The 19,750-nt window shown below is 39.7% G+C and overlaps 1 protein-coding gene and 1 long non-coding RNA gene across 3 annotated transcripts in view; both read right to left on the bottom strand.

Annotated features, from left to right (window-relative positions):
• The window catches only part of EPC2 (enhancer of polycomb homolog 2), an 85,946-nt gene that overhangs the window by 3,769 nt on the left and 62,427 nt on the right, over window positions 1–19,750 (bottom strand). For both annotated transcript variants that reach the window (XM_007061786.4, XM_037912055.2), the window contains 2 exons: window positions 3,132–3,268; window positions 736–895 (listed from right to left, as the gene is read on the bottom strand). In XM_007061786.4, the coding sequence (XP_007061848.1) occupies window positions 736–895; window positions 3,132–3,268 (297 nt within the window). The remainder of the gene's footprint in view (window positions 1–735; window positions 896–3,131; window positions 3,269–19,750) is intronic.
• Window positions 4,169–19,750, bottom strand: LOC119567314. Its single transcript, XR_005227274.2, has 2 exons — window positions 17,100–19,750; window positions 4,169–15,940 (listed from the first exon to the last, which is right to left on the bottom strand). It is a non-coding gene; the product is annotated as an uncharacterized LOC119567314 (long non-coding RNA).

The following is a 19,750-nucleotide window of genomic DNA, read 5'->3' as shown; positions in this document are numbered from 1 at the left end:
CAACCTGTCTAATTTTGACATGATTGGTTTCTGATAAGTGGAGTCTCACAGAAAAATTGCAATTACATTAGGGCTTTGCAGCTAGGTTCGTGGTCTCTGGAAAAACTACTCTAGTATGTGCCAGTTGTACATTTAGGACCTATTCAGAAAAGAATTTAAGCACATAATTAACATACTTACATCAATGATGTCAACAGGATAAAGATAAGCATATATGTTCTATGCTCATTTGGGGCTACAGTACTAATTAAAGAATGAAATTTCATAAGACTGTAGAACCAATATGGATTTGAAAGTTTTAAACACCAACTCCCTCCCCATAAAACCATCCACAAGATCACGGGACACTGAATAATGGCATTTTTAAAAAACTGTGTAAATAGAGTCAGACTGCACCAATCATAACCAATCCATACTTTACAAAGAGTTTTTATTACTTTGAAAAGAAAATGGAAAAGTTACTGAATTACTGTTCATGATTTAAAGATAGGAAATTTTTGTTCTGAAGACACTGTTAGATCTTCAACATTATCCAAATATAGTTTGTACTTTACTAACATATCAACATTAGATAAGGCCAGACCATTGTACAAAACTGTATAATTAAAAGAGTAATAATTAAAATCTGCACTGTTAGTATATTTATTCAACTCAAATATATTTTTAGAAATTAGAAGTCCTTTGTTCAAAGATTCTAAACTCTCCATTAGACAGCTAACATTAAGAAATCATCACCTGAAGGCTGGACAACACCATTAATATTGTTGTGGCTGGTGTTCTGTTCCTTTGTTACCTCACTGCGACTGGGAGCAGGTGCACTGACCACTGCAGATGCAGCGAAGTGGGCACTGGCTGAGTCAAGTGTTTTGGACATACAGTCAGAGGTGCTTGAGCCCTATGGAATTAACCAAATAGTGTTTATAATTCTGCCAGTACAAGCTGACAAAACACATTAAGACTGATAACAACAGTACATAGCTACTAGTGAATTAAGGGGAAGCATCTTTTGAACCAAAATTATAACATGAAATATTTAAAGGTCATGAATCTAGTTTTATGCATCCCTCCCAACAATGGTCGATCTAGACAATTATGTAGAAAGTTGACAGGCTGCATAAGGAAGCTTCTTAAATCTTCAACTGCAAAAGGTCTCATTAGACTGACACATCAAATTCATAGTGTGTTTGACAAGTCTTTTGTATCAGTCTTTGGGAGGCTTTTTGAAATCCTGAAGGGTTTTTTTTTCCGTTTATTTTACTTATATACACTTGTGTCTATGCAAGGTCCAAAACGTTATTCTGTCAGGGATTAATTTGCCTCATAGGGATCTTGCGTACTGAGCTTTGGAAGGATATTTCTTCTACTAATCCAGCCACCTTGAAAACATAAGTACTAATATTCATTTTTTCAGCACTTGCCATCTACCTTTGATACAGTATCCTACTGGCTGTATATGGCAGAGGTTCTCAACCTTTTTCTTTCTGAAGCCTTCCCCCCCCCACACCCACCATGCTACAAAAACGTCACGGCCCACCTGTGCCACAACCATTTTTCTGCATGTAAAACCAGGACTGGCATTAGGGGGTAGCAAGCAGGGTAACTGCCTGGAGCCCTATGCCATAGGGGCCCCCACAAAGTTAAGTGGCTCAGGCTTCGGCTTCAGCCACAGGTGGCAGGCCTCGGGGCCCTGGGCTTCAGCTTTCTGCCTTGGGCCCCAGGAAGTCTAAATGCTGGCCCTGCTTGGCGAACGCCCTAAAACCTGCTTGCAACCCCTAGGGGGCCCCGGACCCCTAGTTGAGAACCACTGGTAATGGCTGCATATTTAATACACTAACTTTTCAATATCTAAACCATCAAATATCATTTCCTCCTCCTAGTTAGAAGCACCATTCCATATGTTATGTAAATAGACAAAAAAACCCACTTTGCAACCAATAATATATATAGGAAGATTATGATGAATAAATACAGAAAATGGTTGGGGGGGAGAAAGGAACACTGGTGTTCATGTATACACTTCTCATAATAATATAGGGAAAAGGTTCTTCTAGTAATGTTTAACAATATTTTTGATTTTATACATATATTTTTCTTATTAATTTGCAAAATACTAGCTATGTAAGCCTGACAGTAAGTGCATTCTTTGTCCACAGTAGATATGACATTGGAAAAATTAATTTCCTCACAAAGAAATTCAGAACATAACACATTTAAAAGCTTTTTTTAACTCAATAACTACCAAAGGGCTAAGTTGTGCCACTCTTACTCACACTACCCTACTCCAAAATTAGTCACACTGATTTCAACCAGACTACTCACACAGTAAGGTACGACTCAATGACAGTACAAGTGGCATATTCTATCCCTAAACAAAGTGCATTTAATTTCTAAGAAATGTAAATATAAAAAAGAGAACAGATAATTGTGCAGGCAGTAAGACATCAAACATTTGTAGTCTCTTTTCATATTCTCTTACAGGAACGCTTGTTAAGCAAATTTGCTTTAAAATCTAGTTTTGTTGTGTTTTGGGTTTTTTTTCTTTCAAAAGAAAGTAAGACAAAAGTCAAGACCAACAGAAATGCTTTTGAGAGACAGCGTAACAATATTTTTTATCTACTAAAAAATCCCCAGCAATGTTTGCAATCCAAACAGTTCAGCATTGTGCATGAAACCCTGAGTGAAATTGGCAAACTGACAAAACGAAGTGAAACTGGCTATTCTGTTTCTGTTGCCTAAGTGTTAAAAATAAAACAAACGTAAAAATAGTGAAACTATATTTTTAAAACAAACCATTTGCAACGTAAGTAAGAACATTCATACTTCCAAAATACACACTCATTTAGCAGTGTCCCTTCAAAGTTTATAAGAAATAGCACATTCTGAATTACAAGAAAAAAGAAAAGAAAAAAAAAGAAAAAAGCTAGAGAGATACTGAGTTTTCCAAAGCCACACAGAGAAATTTAAAAGGATTTTGATCAGAATAATTTAAATGCATTTCACACAATTAGTACATTAACAAAAGGTTATCTTTAACTTGTGACAAAGACTTAACAAAAAGTGAGCATGCAGGAGGGAGAACCTGCTGTGGAAGACTATCTTGGCACATCAAAAAGATTATAAAGGAGTATTACCTGTGCTTTTGGATGCGTCTGTTGTGAGGAATGCTGAGACTGCTGCTTCTGCTGAAGCTGAGCAAGTTGCTGTCTTTGCATTTGAACTAATTGCTGTTGATGTGTCTGAAACTGCTCCTCTGTGATACCCCCCGTTACTGTGGAAGAGAAAAATGAACCCAGATTTTAATGTACTTGAAGAAAACAAAATTTTCTAGAACAAAAATGAAGTACAAAGCAAACTGACATGGGACAATGAAATGTGAAAGCAAGACACATGAAAGGAGGGTACTGAACACTTGCACAGACCTCAATATATCTATGTTTGTGAAGGGCAAACCACCAGTTTAAATGCGTACCACTGGCCAATTCCCTTTGAGTATGAAGTCATCCATGATAAGGGTCTGATAGTTCAGAAACAACAGCTTCTTACTAGCACTGAAAAGTGCCTTCAGTGTGTTCCTTCTCTGTAGCTATGGCTATTGTATTAGGTAGGCAACTTTTTGGTAGGCAAGTTAAACTGAGACTACATCAGAGCCACACCCACTAAATGACATCCTTTATGAAGCTACACCATTTCCCAACCATAAAGGAAACAAAGAAATTTTTCTCCTGGCTTCTAGGAAATGAGGAAGAGGCTGGGGAAGAGGAATGGTTCACTTTTCTTTACTATAACCACTCTCAGCTACTACCCCCTATAGTAGCCTCCTTCTACCTTTCTTCCCTCTGAGATCTGGTGACGTGTTCAGAAGAAGAGCACCTGGTAGTTCCAGCACCACCAGCATTTGTGCTATATGATCAGATCTCCACTCTACCGATATGTATTAGGCAATGTGAGTGGAGCAACATCCAGTACACTTGAGCAGCAGGTTCAGAGGTGCACCAAAAACTTGAAGACCAAGGAACTGGAGTAAGATGAGAAAAACTGGCTCCCCAGGTCTAAAATCTAGCATATGGCTCCAATAATTTCATAAAGGATCACAGTCAGTGTTTAAGTTTAATAAGCCATTTCTATCCTGTGATTTTTGAACTGCTCCTGTTATTTCATCTCCCCCTTATTATTTTTTAAAAGTGTGTTGAAGGAGGACTTGAGCAGCATTTTCTGCAACTAGATGGTATTACATCAAGGCCTCATTAATGGCGGGGGAGGATGTGGGGGGGGAGATGTCAAGGGAGATTAAAAAGTTCACTGACTAGTAAGAAACATATTGAGGCAAACCTGAAGGATATCACCTTCTCACAGGGCATTAGGAAGGGAAGTGCTGTGTGCCTCAATTTCCATATCTACAAAATGGGGATGATGGTGGCTATCTTCTTTTTATAAAGTGCTTTGAGATGAGTGGGTGAAAACTGCTAGAAAAATAGCTACAAGTTGCTGCATGCTGTTGAATAAAGGCAAGGTGCAGGCTGTCACTATTCCTGAGGTTTTAATGCAGCCATAGGAATAATAACTAACCCAGTGATCAGTTTCATCCAGAGAGAGAAAACAGTTATAAAGGCCATCACCACCCCACTGATTTACTTTCCCCACTGGCTGCTATGAGAACTGCTACCTGTGTACTCATTCAGCCACAAAAGCAAATAAAGATGACATTCCTTATGTTGTTCCCATGGTGGGAAAGGATATGTCCCACAAGACAGATACCACCTGCACTGGCCAGCCTCAGCACAATACAAAAAAATGTCATCAATTCCCAATTTAATGAACTCCAAACCTGAAAGTCAAATTTTAGCACAGGATTACATTTAGTGAAGTGCAAGACCGAAGAGGAATGTCATCAGTTTTTTTTGTAGGTTACCATAATGAAAATATCAGTATCCCTATGTTATAAAAAATGAATTGAAATGACCATAATGAATAGCCTGTTTTTTCATCATACCAGCTTTTCACTAGGAGAAAAAACCTCCAAGTCTGTTGAGGGACCATATTTTACACTTGTAAAGGAATGGACTTTAATTCTTTCCCATATCCAATTACTGTATATGATCCTATGGTGACAACTATTGTCTACTTCATTCTCTGAAGACTCACGTAAACAGCTGCAATATACAGTAAAAGCTGTTATCTGGCACTTTATCATCTGGAAAACTCTATTAACTGGCATTTCTGATCGCTCCCAATACAAATCTTCAATCTAGTAACCAGGACTAGTATGCTGACCAGGAGGTTATACAATTGCACATTCTGCACTCGACTTTTATGCAAAAGAGACAGAAGACAAGTAAGCAAACTGATATCAGAGATTTATTCAAAAAAGCAACTTCCAGGGTGTGTCATTGGGTCATTACAGATTCAGCCCAATCTCCTACACCTTCTACAGCAACAATGATAATTTATAATGATGACCCTAAGGCACTGCAAGATCCTGAAGTGCCTTCTGAATCATCAAAGATTAAATTATGTTCAGTATAGTTTTAGTGTTAAGTGTATTTTTAGTGATCTGGGTGTATACCATGCGCTGCCCATAGTGATATGTAGTGTCATAAGATAACCTACTGTATAGAAAACTTTACCTATACACACTTAAGTGCTTCAAGAAACCTACTACTCTGCAGTGCAGTACTACTGCTGGATTTGTGAGTACCTGTATACTATTTTATACTTCATTAATTTTATTGTATTCTAATTCTTTGAAAATTGGTATTCCGTTGGTAAGCATAACTCTTAGTTAATTGGAATTTTTGATTAAACAGCACCCCCTATTCCCCGAACATGCCGGATAACAAAGCTTTTACTGTAAATCTGCTCTGAACTGAAAGTTTTGTTAAGCATTTAGTCTGGAATAAGAAAAGGAGGACTTGTGGCACCTTAGAGACTAACAAATTTATTTGAGCATAAGCTTTCATGAGCTACAGCTCACTTCATTGGATGCATTATATATATGCATATATATAAAATTACATATGTCTGGAATAGTGTTTCAATGCCAAGATATTTTTCTTCAAACCAGAATTCAACAATTTGAAGGAAAACAAAGCATACCAAAAGCTAAACGATTTAGGAAACACTGCTGCTTAAAGCAAAACTGAAAGGTCAACAGAGGATTATAGATATGGGTGGGAAAGGGAAAGAAATAGAGCAGAATGAACTCTCCCGTATTTCCCCTTCCTGTGCAAAACACACATATAAACTGAAGATCATTCAAAAGAAGTCAGAGGCCAAAATCTAAGCTATGATTGCAGTAATAACCACATCAGAATTAACACTGTGTGAGGTGCATGTAGAATACTAGGTATCCCTACGATAACAAAGCAAAACAATGTAAGACTATGCTTATTCTTGGTCATTTACTGGTTCATAGTTTTGACAAATATACCAACCACCAACTGTGTTACCCTTATCTATTGTTTCCCGTATCTAATTTAGCCAGAATCCTTATTTCCTCAACCAAATTAATTTAAAATATTGTCAACATCTTAATGCTACCTGGATTTTATTCAGTCATAGAATTAAGTTCTTTTAGGTGCTGACAAAGAGCGGATTTGATATCCAAAGTTCCAGTTCATTAAACCTTGCAGCATCTCATTCTCAACTATAATTACATATGCTCAATGGTATTGCAACCCCAAATTATATCTAGAATCTACAGGAATAGTATCTGCTGAATAAAAAAACACCGTGCTAACAATTAAAATATTAACCATTCTACACTTTCAGTGTTTGCTCTAGTTCATCTGCTACTTACAATACACCCAGCTTTATGAAAATCCCATTTTAAGTAAGCAAAGTTACAATCAAGTCAGACCATACTCAGAAACCAGTATGCAAATATTTTCTCATAGCGCTCTATAATTAAGTGGGCTTCCCAACATCCCAGGAAAACCAACTTTTTGAGTCAGGTACTAGTGCAATAGTAATTCTTTATTTATTGTTTAGAGGGATGCTGCAGGAAATAGCTGAAACAGGACTAGACACAAGAGCAGAATAGTTCATTCTGACTGATCTTTCTCACTACCCACTCTCAAAACACAGATGTTGGATCATCAGACTTGTAGACTTTTTTTTTAAACCAAGATTTTCTTTACATTTATGCCTAATGGGGCTAATCTGAGTAAGCAAGCAAAATAAATCTTTACTTAGCTTATTTGTTCTTCCCTTTTCCCTAGAATGAAATAAGATACCTGTAGTTCAAATATGATGACTACTGATGTTCACAATTAAATCTTGTTAAATTTGCCACACAAAATATTACTCACTTCACAGCAAAATCCTTTTCAAACTACGTGTTGTGTGTGTGTGTGTGGGGGGGGGGGGGTCAAAAAATAAAAAAGCTCCTGATTAATTTATAGGCACACACTTTATTGAGCTATGCCACCTTCTATAATGATTGCTAAATCTGACTCAGGTATTCCATTATACCACTTTCTTATTTTTATGTTTCTATTTGTAAAAGTGTCCCTATTAGTTTACATCCACACGTAAACTCTTAAAACACATTAATAAAGCAAATTAATTCAGTTTTACATCCATAGGCATTGCAGTTAGCTTTTTGGTACTTTACCAGCCTTTCCAACGTGGTTTAAAAAAATTGTACAATGGTAGTTTGTTTTTATTTCTGCCTAGTTTCTTTTCTCTTTAATTTCCTAAATTCCATACCTTGACTGAATTACTGTTGAAAAGATATGCACAACAGGTTCAGTCAGTGAACAGAACTTTGTGTGAGAATCAATCACCTCACAACAGTCTTTTAAAATCAGCAAAAATGAGGACAGTAAGGCCCAGTAAGGAACTGGGAAGATAAACCTATAGTTTTGTTCTTAAAATTTGGTAGGGTATGTTTGTTATTGCCTGATTCTTTAAAAAATAAACCTAAATGATGCATAGTCATTTATAATATCTACTTAATTATAATTTATTTTTATTATCTGTATTGCAGTAACTCAGGCTCCAATCAAGAATCAGAGCTGCAGCTTGCTAGACACTGTACATACATGTTGTAAAAGACAGTCCCTGTCCCAGAGAGCTCACAAATTAGTTAAGTGTTGACCCATATATCAGTTGCACAAATATTTCCAGATAGATTTTTTAATTACCTTTGACACGTTACAAATATGAAATATTTCAATGTATGTAGGAGACTACAGAACCTAGGATTTTAGTAACGACAAACATTCTTAACTATGTCACTGGTATGAATCCTAGCAACATCAGTATCTATCACCTAATGACTTTTTAGTGGTCAATCTGAAATTAGCTGGTGGTCTGAATCTGAAAGTCACATCAAAAGTCACCATCACCTTTAATATCCTTGTCAATCTTAGAGCCCAAGAACTGAATGATCCTGCATTGTCACTCTCCGCATCGTGGTTAAAGCAAATTAAGGGGATGTGGAAGTTTGCAAAGTTGTAAAGATTCCATTGTTTGAGGATTTTAACCTGTAGTGTTGCTATCTATTTTAGGATTTTCTAGGGCTGCCATCACGGTAGCATTTGAGTGCACATATAAATTAAATGTGCAGCGCAAGGTCCATAGTGAAATTAATGGAGTCTTCTGCTCTTCTCCCTTCCTCAGTAATAATAATCTCTGCATCAGAGAATGTTATATATCATTCCTGCTATGGTGAGAAAGCTTATTATCTAATATGAAGATTTTTCATATTGCCCTAAAGATGGGTAGACTTTTCATTAGTCTAACTGCTTCATTCCATGGCCAAATCACTCATACGAGTGTGCTTATCTATGACTCTTACATCCTTCATTAGAATCATTGTCCCAGAGAAACACAACTGGCACGGGGGGAGAAGAGCTGATGGATTGCAGTGTAGTTACTGATGTTCATTGAGCCCTGACCCACTTGTAATTTTAAAGATCAGGCCCAAAGAACTTGAACTAGCAATGAAAGTGGACTGGGAGCCAAGAGCAACCTGCTCTGTCCTGCTCAAGAGGTGGACTGCTATAATATGCATAAACTAAAGCCATCGCATGGCTTCCACCTTTAGCCTCACAAAGAAGTTGCAGTTCAACATTCATTTATCATCCCTAGGCTGGATAGTTGCCCCATAGTATCTAGCTACACATGCCTATTTCTGTTTCCCTCGTTCAAACATTTCTTCCAGTTGTCTGTACACTAACACTGTTATACCTTGCCTGAAAGTTCTTCAGGGAAAAGGTGGTCTTTCAACATAGGCCTGCACAGCACTGAGTACAACCAGACCTCTGGATGCTACAGTGATCATAAATGATAATGGAAACTGCAGGAAGTGGTCACATTTCCTAGCAAACTTGAGGTATTTGAAACTTGAAGTTATTTTTACCAGCAATGTAACCTAATTGTCTAGGCTTAGCAATGGATCCATGAAAAGGGCCATGAAAGTTTGCACAACTTTGATCTGAATAGGCACACTACTCCAGTGTCTATGCTAATTCTTCAAACCACTTCCCCCTTTCCAACTGATGTAACACGAGAAAGAAAGAAAAGTTTAGTTTGAACCAACTGTTCTTTATTCATATGCTGATCTGGCTCCTTCTATGAGCACTAGATTCACATATTTATTCTCTTAAAATCAAGTGCTTAGGAACAGACACCCCTCTTCACATATTTGTAAAGTAGCTAGAACATTTTGGGCATCATTGTAATACAAACAAAGCAATGTTATTAATAAAGCAATAATATTAATAAATAAAATTGTGAGTACAAGGCAGGAGTTGTTTTACATATTTCTTATGCACTGAAGATCACAGCAGGTAACCTTAAGACTTATTTTCAGTTAAGACAATAACCTTTCCAAAAATGGATCTTTCCTGGTCCTTCATTATGAGCTCTTTAAAGTTAGATTTGTGGTGGTTTTTTGCAAGTTAAACTCATGCTGTCACACCATGGGCTGACAATTATCTCCTGAATGGAACCACGAACCATGTGGTACCTGTACACAATACTGATTGTAAGTACGTGGTTTTATTTTTCAAATTCATACATTATTAATTCTTGTCATTTTATAGATCTAAAATAAATAAATCAAGTGCCTACTTCTGTGGTCTATGCACTGCACAATTAAAAATATCAGAAACATATTAGGTCAAATGTTTTTTAAAAATTAGATTCCAGATTTGCTACATTGCAAATTCAGCAAATGTTGTTTGGCAAGTGACACAACTGAGAGGTTAAAATTTTTTTTTACATATCACAAGCTGATGTTTCATTTTTAACAACAAGCGCAAGCAGTCTTCGTCCTTGTCTACACTTGGGTTTTTCACATCAGCATAAACGTACTGGTGCAAACCCGTTGTGTAGACACAATGCTCCGGTGTAACAAGTAACTTGCAATAGCTGTTTCTTTTTCTGTTACACTGTGTTGTCTCCTCCTCATTAGCAGTCACTCATTCTTCTGTTATCTATCAAATTTAGGGCCCAATCCTACACATCTTTGCTGGTGAGGAAGCACTTAATACCTTGAGTTGTCCCATGGGCACTGTGTACTACACTTAGTAGTAAGGAATTGCAGAACTGGGTTCTTACATTTTAAAAATTATTCAGACCAGGACTATCTGGTTTAAAAAGCCTCACATGCCAGGAAACCTGTGACACTATCAATACATACCAAAAAGCTGTATTAGTACAATGTTAAAGTTGCAATGTTAAATTTATGAAGTCAGAAAATGTAAAAGTTAAGGTTCCTACAGCAACTTTAACTGGGTTGCATTGTACTTATTTATGGTCTCTAAAGACAGCAAAAGCAAAAAGCTTTGTGGTTTATCCTAAGCTTCCATTATTAAAGGTTATTTCATAGCTGCATAAGGAAAAGAACATTTTACAAAAATATAACCAATCTTTGTACACTTTAAGTGATAAATAAAATGGAATTTAGATCTAAAAACACTGTCACAGGTAATGCTGTGTGTACAATCTTGTATTACAACTATAAAACATTAAATATGAAATTTAGAACATTTAATAAATTAACAATAAATCTTAAAATTGCAAGTACACAAGAATTCCCATCATTTTCATCTTTAGAGAAAATAATTTGTTTAATAAGTATTTGGCAAATATTAAAAACTGTCTTAAAATAAAGAAATCCTTCAGTTTAGTTATTATATGCACAAACTGGAGATTAAGTCCTGAATTCTGCAGTTGCTATAATTTACATATAAGACATCAACAGACACAGACAGATACTAGGGGAGTACAAGGAAACAATGAGCCAATGCTGCTCAGCATGACAGGCAGCGGTTTCAGAACACCAGCAGCCTAACATCAAGATTTGTGTAAACATCATGGCAAAGGAAAGTTTTAAGTAGGGATCTGAAGGAGGATAATGAAATAGCTTTGCAAATGTTTATGGAGAACTCCTCCCAAGCATGAGGGGCAACATGGGAGAAAGCATGAAAGTGCCTGTTTGAAAATTTAACAAATGGAGACTGACATCATTGGCAGACTGGAGGCGAGAGAGTCAACATTTTGATACTGAATGGGAGGTAGGATGGCGTTAAGCCATGAAGAGCTGTGAAAGAAGACAAGCAGCTTTTCTTTGAGCAAATAAAAGAGAGGTGGGGTAGTTGAGGAACTCAAAAGAGGTGACATCGTTAAAGCAATGGGCTCAGAGAACAATCTCTGCAGCAGCATTCTGAATGGACATGAACAAGCAGGATTGCATTTGTCAAGGTCAGAAGAAAGGATGTTGCAGCAATTGAGATGAGAGTCTAAACAGGAATTCTGACTGTGTGGATGGCTAGGAATGGTCACAACTTAGAGAGGTTATGCACAAAGAATCTGCAAGACTTAAACTATGTCTACATGACCACTTATGTCGGCAAAACTTATGTCACTCAGGGGTGTGAAAAAACCTAAGTAGCAGTGTGCATAGGGCTGTGTTGGTGAGAGAGCTTCTCCTGTGGACATAGCTACCATCGCTTGTTGAGGTGGTTGTATTATGTTGATGGAAGAACTCTCTCCAGTCAGCACAGAGAGGCTATACAAGTGATCTTACAGCTGTAAGATCACTAATATAGACATGGCCTTAGTCTGGATGTGACGACCTACAGAGACATCAGAGTTGAAGATGACATTCAGGCCCAATGGTGTTGCCCACAATGATCAAAAGAGGAAGAGAGGGAAAGGTCAAGTGCTGTGTTTTAGCCACATTGAACACGAGCTGACAGCTAGACACCCAGGAAAAAATGTCAGAGTGGGGCCAAGATTTTAGTTTAGATAGAAGGAAACCGGTTTAGAGAAAAGAGGTAGATCAATGAGTCAACAGTGTAGAAATAGTTGTTGAATTTCTGTTTGCAGATGAGATTACTCAGAGACACAGAAGAGAAGGAGACCAAGGACTAAGCCCTTTGGAACCCCCTCAGAAAGTTGAAAGGGGGCATGCTGAAGAAGTGATTACAGAGGAAGAAGCAGAACTAAGAAAGGACAGTCATGGATAAGGTTGGACAAGATTGAGCATAGTTGGTGTCGAAGGCTCTTGAAAGGTCGAGAATGCAGATAGAGTACTGTTTCTAAGGTTGAATAGGAAGACTTTGGCATGAGCAGTTTCAGTGGAGTGCAAGGGATAGAAGCCAGACTGGAAAGGGTCTAGGATAGACTTGGAGGAGAGGAACTCCAGAAAGCAATTACAGACAGTGCATTCAATGAGCTTAGAGATAAAGCATTCGCTGGAGAGGCACGTAAGGTCACAGGTGGGGTTTTTTGTTTGTTTTGCTTGTTGTTGTTTTTTTAAAAAAGATGGAACAGACTAAAGCATACTTGTATTGTGAGGGGAAAAAGCCAGAAGAGAGTGGAGGATGTGAATAGCAAGTGAGAGGATGAGAGTGGGTGCAAGGGAGATCAGGAGGTGACATGGAGTCTCTGGGACAAGTGGAGGGGTTAGAGGAGGACAGCAGATGAGAAACTTCTGCATCTGTGACAGTGGATAAGGAGAAGAGTTGTAGGGGGGAAAGGAAGGCAAGGCAAGAAGAAACTGATGAAGTGGATGATGGGGATGAGTCATGGCTGATCTTGTAATGAGAGTTAAAAAGTTAAAAGTGGAGGACAGTGACGCAAGGAGAGCAGCGTAGTCAATGGCCCTTTAATGAGTGGGACAACTGGCAAGAGGTGCAGATCAAATGAAGAGTTGAGGGCGAGGAAATATGCAGCTAAGGTGTCAGATGGGTCATGAACGTAGAAGCTGAATATGAGGAGATATGTGGGAGATTGTGGAGAGAGCCAAAAGTCAAAATGAGAGAGAAAGACTGCTGGGGAAGAGTTAGGTGAATGGTAGTCGTCAGCAACTTGGAAGGGGAAGAGAGAGCACAGTCAGATGCAGAGCTATTTGAACAAGGAGAAAGAATGGGAAGAAGGAAATGTTGGAAGCAGCCCAACACCCTCACCCCAGTCTGATCCAATGCGGAGAGCATGAGACGAGAGGCCCAGAAGAAAGGGCAGCTTCAGAGGCAGCTTCAGCTAAAGGGATCCAGGTCTCTGTAAGAACTGTGAGCTGGAAGGAGTGAGATGTGAATACACTGTGATCTTAATAAAGATGAAGTGGTTCCAAAGTCAGCAAGAAAAGGGAAGCAGGGATGGGGAAAAAAAGGGATGGGTGTGAAGTTAGGAATGGTGACATAAAAGGGGCAGAGGTGATGACAGAAATGTGTGTAGGATGTGGAGAGAGTGGGCATGAAGGGAGGGCCAGAATTAGGATAAATGTCACCAGAAGTGAGGAGGATGTGGGACCTGGATTTCAGCTGGTGGGAAGTGGGGGGAGACTGGGATCAAGAGGGGAAGAAAAAGTAGCAGGCAGAGTTAGCTGAACTATAGAGAGGTGAGGGTAAATCAGGAAGGGACGATGGAGCCAGTGAGGGAAAGGGAGGATTAAGGGAGAAGGAGAAGGATGTTTTAATGCAGAAAAGGCGTTTGATGACAGCCACAGATGAGTGGCAGATGGACAAGATTACAAAGGTTTTCTCCTGGCCCTGCGGCCAAGTCATTGCCATCTGGGAAGGGTCCTCTGCTCTGTGCAAAGCTTCCCAATGCAGAGTCGCAGCTGATGGTAAGGGGGCCACTCTAGACTGTTTAATTACAGTCAGTGGGTTGCTCTATGTTGTTACTTTATAGATCTCAGATATTGACACATTTCTGAAAAAGACAGAAGATGCTGCCAGTGTCTTGGTGGAGTATGCCTTGATGTGTAGAAATAGAGGTTCACCAACTAATTGATAGCAGGTGGAGATACAGTAAATGATTCAGTTAGATAAGATGGCTTGGCTTTTCAACAAGCCTGATACGACCACAAAGAGGCAGGGAGACTGTCTGAAAGGTAATAAAGCAAGGCTCTGGAAACATCCAAAGTAAGTAGCTTCTTCTCTCCCATAGAGGGTAGAAGACTGGCAGGTTGATTGAAGTTAAACTCTAAGATTACCTTAGGGATGAGTTTAGGGTGCAGTCTCAGAACCACTCTGTCCCTATGAAATGAGATACAAGGAGATCCAGACGTAAGAGTTTAGAGCTTGCTAACCCTCCATGCTGAGTTAATAGCTCCCAGAAAGCACATCTTAAGGGCAAGGTGATGATGCAGCTATCTGATGATAGCTTGAATGGAGGTTCCATGAGTTTCAGGAGGATGGTGTTAAGATCTCATGCAGGAGTCAGGTCTCTAACACCTGGGTATGTATGCAGGAGGTCCTTGAAGAATCTGGATATTGTTGGATGACTGAAGACCAAGTATGACTGCATCAAAGTGTGACATGTTGATATTGCTGCAAGGTGGATTTTGTGAGAACTAAGAGTCAATCCAGCCTATTTAAAGTGTGGCATGTAGTTAAAGTATGGCATGTAGATTTCTGGTATTAACTGGAATTAATTTATGCTGGATTCCCCATAGTAGAACCATTTTCATTTGGAGGGGTAGATCTTTCTGGTAGACGATTTCCAGGCTTTCTATGAGGTTTTACTGAACCTGTCAAAAACAGTCTCTGCCAACAGAGCTCAACCAGCCTACTTCCAAGCTGCCAGGTGCAACAACTGCAGGGCTGGGTGCAATATTTGATAGTGGTTTTCAGATATCTGGCACATGAGATTGCTAGTCCAGTAGCAAGGATTTTTAATACCTCTATCTACTTGATGGTGGCACCACATGCCTGAAGGATAGCGAACGTCATATCTATACTTAAGAAAGGAAAAAAACAGATCTAGGCAATTACAAATTGGTTAATCTGATCTCAGTAGTATACACAAACTTAAAACAAATTGTGATAGAAAGAATAATTAAATTCATGGAAGTAAACAGAAAAGATGATGTAATGCAACATGGATTTACCAAAGACAGATCATGCCAGGCTACCCTTATTTCCTTCTTTAAGAAAATAACTTTTTCTAGATAAGGGAAGTGTAGTAGTGCTAATATACTTGGACTTCAGTAAAGCATTTGACCTGGTAGCTCATGGGAAATTATTAGTTGAATTGGGGGAGATCAGTACAAGAATTATAAGGTGGATAAGGAACTGGCTAAAGGAGAGAAGGCAATGAAATGTGCTGAAAGGTGATCTCTCAGACTGGAAGGAGGTCACTAGTGGAGTTACTCTTGGGACCAATCTTATTTAATATTTTTATTAATTACCTTGGCACAGAAAGTAGGAGCATGCTAATGAAGTTTACTGATACAAACCTGGAAGGCAGCGTCAATACAGAGGAGGATTGGAACATTATACAAGAAAATCTAATTTACCTTGAAGGCTGGAGTGACAGTAATGGGATGAAATTCAATAATATAAAGTACAAGGTCATGCACTCAGGGTCTAATAAGAATTTCTGCTAGAAGCTGCGGGGTCATAAGACAGACACAACGGAGGAGGAGAGAGACTTGGGTATGTGGTCAATCACAGGGTGACTCTGAGCAATCCGCGTGATGCAGCTGTGAAAAAGGCAAATGTGATGTTAGGACGCATCAGGTCCAGCATTTCTAGTGGAGACAGAGAAGGGTTAATGCCATTCTACAAGACACTGATAAAACCTCATTTGGAATACTGTGTACAATTCTGGTTCCCCAGGTTCAAGAAAGATTAATTCAGCCGGGAACCAGTGCAGAGAACAGCTACTAGGATGATTAAGGGAATGGAGGACACGAAAAACTTGGCTGGTTTAGTCTAGCAAAAAGAAGAGAGGGGATATGACTCCTCTCTATAAATACATTAAAGGGGTAATACCAGGGATGGTGAAAAGTGACTGAAGCAAAAGGACAATGTTGGCACAAGAACAAATGGATATAAACTGGCCATGAACATATTCAGACTAGAAACTAGAAGGTGTTCTAACCATCAGGGGGTTGTAGGAGTTGTGAAGGCAAACAAACTTAATTAGTTTTAAGAGCGAGCTAGACAAACGTATGAGTGTGTCTATATAACTGGGTTACTTGTGATGGTAGAAGGTGGCCTCAGCTATTCTGGGGCTAACTTCCAGCTTACATCTTTTAGTAATAAAAGCTCTTGCTTCATGGTTTTAGATGGCCACCTGGAGGGGTCAGAAAGAGAGACTCCTCCCCACACTGTATTCTGGTTTTTGTTGTTTTAAAATCTCCTTCCTCTGAAGCACCAGTGATGGAAATGGGAGATGGGACAGGGCTCTGAGGTGACAGCTAGAATTCTCTCTCTCGGGTGGCTGTTTCTTGCTCAGGGTCTCACTGGTCGCCATATGTGGAGGTGGACGGAATTTTCCCTCATGTCAAACTAGCAGTGACTTTGGGGGCTTTCACCTTCCTCAGCGCCACACGTATGCAGGTCACTTGCCGTGGGTGGGTGGGTGGGAGGGGGGGGGGGGAGAGAGAGAGAGATCTCTCTCTCTCTCTCTCTCCCATGGGGCTTGGGCACTAATATACCTCTGTCCTTTCTATTCTCAGCCTGTGGCAGATTATTAGTCTAGTCTAGTCTCCTGTGCTCTAATTGTGGTTGCTGGGTTTAGTGTGCATGTGCTGGGGATCAGACTAGATGATTTGATGGTCCCTTCTGGCTTTAAACTGGCTCTATTTCATGTCTGGGCAGATGGGGGAAAAAACAGGAGATGGAACAAACACGTACAGGAAGTCAGACACCCAAAATTTCCTCTGCCAGTAGGGAGCTATTAGGATCAAGATGGCTTTGTCCAGGCTGATTTTTGAGATCACCCTCAGGATCAGGAACACTGGGGTGGAGAGGAAGGAAGATCTGCAGACCACTGTAGCAGGAAGGTGTTCGGAAAGGAATCTAAGCTAATACCCTCCCTGGAGTGGAAGTTTGGGCATTTGGCGTTGCCCTCTGCGATGAACAGATCTATTGTGGGAGTTCCCCACTGGTGCAATATGATAGATGTCTACACTGACCATTCATAGTTGGTTACTGCATGCCTGCTTAAGAAATCCACCAGACTGTAACCAGTTCCAGGAAAGTGTAGATCCAGAGGGGTTATCCAGTGACACCAGGTCCATAGCCTGATGACCTCCTGATAGAGGGGTTATGACCGAGCACTCCTATCTTGTTTATATAATACACTGTTGATGCATTGTCTGTCAAAATCTGTGCTGCGCAAATTGAGAACCACAAACCAAATCTTGAGCTCGAAGACATGGAAAGATGGGAGGCAAGCATTACCACCTTGAACCTAAGATGGCGTAAGTAGTTGCTAAGCCTTCTCAGCTCTAGGACAGAACAAAGACCCCCTTTTTCTTCTTCAGGATTAAGAAACTCCAGGAGTACAGGCCTCTTCCCCTGAATTCTGGTGCACCTCCTCCATGGCTTCCAAGGCAAAGCTACAAGGTCACCTCTGCTTTTTACAGGCTCTTGTGCAAAGGGTCCCTGATAGGAGAAGGAGGTGGATACGGGTTAAAAAGTAGAATTGGATGGGGTAGCCATGGGCAATGATCTCTAACATCCATCTGTCCAAGCTTACGGCAGGCCACACACATGGGGTAAGGTGGCTGCTGAAGTTCATGCTCTCTGGACTAGATGTGATGTGGCTCCCAACCATCCTGTCAAATTTGCTGAAATTCTGTAGAAGCACGATGCATTGCCAAGTAGGAGGAAGGCATTGTACTCAAGTTGCCTAGAATGACAGGTTGGCACCTGTTGTCTTGATGGGGGTTGAGGGTGATACAGCTTATGGTACAGGGATGGGATGTAAAACCCAGGGAGTGCAGGATGGCGTTTGAGTCTCTGAAAGAGTGTAAAGCACTATCCATTCACTCACTAAATAGTTCCATATAAATCCTGGATTGTGACCTGAACCTCTCTAGGGTTGCCCAATGCTCTGAGCCAGGATTCTCTGCTCATCGTCATTGTTGCGACCATATATCTGCCTGTGGTGTCGGCGGCATCCACTGGAGCCCGTATGGCCATCTTGATCAGCAACTGGCCTTCCCTGAATATTTCTGAGCTTCTCCCAGTTGTCACGTGGGAGTTTTGAGAAAGAGGGGGTTGCTCTATCCCAGGTCAAAAAGTCATATCTGGACAGTAGGGCCTGGCAATTTGCCACTCAAAGTTGTGATGAGGCAGATTTTTCTCCAAGATGCTGTGTCCCTGCTTGGCTTCATCTTCCCCACTCGTCTTTGACATCACCTATCTGCTAGACAGTGTGCTGGGATGATGCTAGCTTGTTATCTCCTCTCAGTTTGAAGAGACCCCTATATGTTGCTCCAGAAGATGAAATTTCAATTGGGTGTCTCATAACTTACATGTTCTTGCAGAAAATAGTAGGCACACCAACACATGGGATTCTCCTTAACAGAAGACATACCTGTGGGTGTCTATCTTTCAGTGGAAATCAGTCACTTATAAGACAAGCAAGGCTTGAATCCCACAGTTTTCAAATCTGCCATATAGAGGAGCCAGGTATAGGAGAGTGTTACATTTATACATGTTAAAGTTTGGGGGCGGGGGATGGATTTAAAACAGAAGAAAGAATTCCTAAATAGTCAATAATTGCACACAAAAAGTCCCATTAAAGACTACTTCACCAAAGTTAGTTATACAAAATTATGACCTTCCACAAAAGCCATAAACAAACTGTCATTTCATGGGATGAAAATAATGCATCTGTTACTCACGACTTTCATCAAGATACAACTGACAACTCTTCTCCTGAAGCTAATGAGTGACAGTCACACTGTGGTACATGTAGATATATTATACTTCAAGAACTGGTATTCCCTCAGACAGAAACTTCCCACTACACATACTCATTAATGGAGTCAATACACACACATAAAAATAGTTATTGCACTGCTATTACAACACCAGTGCTTTATATAAACATATTCTTGCTCCTTTCTCTCTGCTTCAGCAGGATATAAAAGCCAAATGAATAAGCCCTTTAAAATAAATGCTGTTTTGCACTTACAAGGAGCATTTTTCCTTCCTTACACAGTGGTTCAGCTAACAAGATATGTTCAAAACTCTCAATCTCAGCAACTGGAGGTGTAGAGCAGCAGCACTGAAACACAGGTAATTCCTGACTTTTTGATCCATGAATACCCAAATCTGCATTATCTAACACATTATCTGGCCTTTTACCCAAATTTTTTTTACAGAAACTTAAAGTTGTTTTTTGTGAAGATTTTGTGTATCTCAAACCTTCAAAATCACTAGTTTTTACCTGTACTTGTTTGGTCACGTATCCCCACTGATGGCGTTGTCAGCCCAATCCCAGGGATAACATAGGAGATGTAAATGTCAAGTTCCACAACAATTCAAATCCT

This window comes from Chelonia mydas, chromosome 11 (assembly GCF_015237465.2).
Source record: "Chelonia mydas isolate rCheMyd1 chromosome 11, rCheMyd1.pri.v2, whole genome shotgun sequence".
Classification (NCBI taxonomy): domain Eukaryota; kingdom Metazoa; phylum Chordata; order Testudines; family Cheloniidae; genus Chelonia; species Chelonia mydas.
Note: the sequence above shows the minus strand (reverse complement) of the source record. Positions and strands in the feature narration are given on the sequence as shown.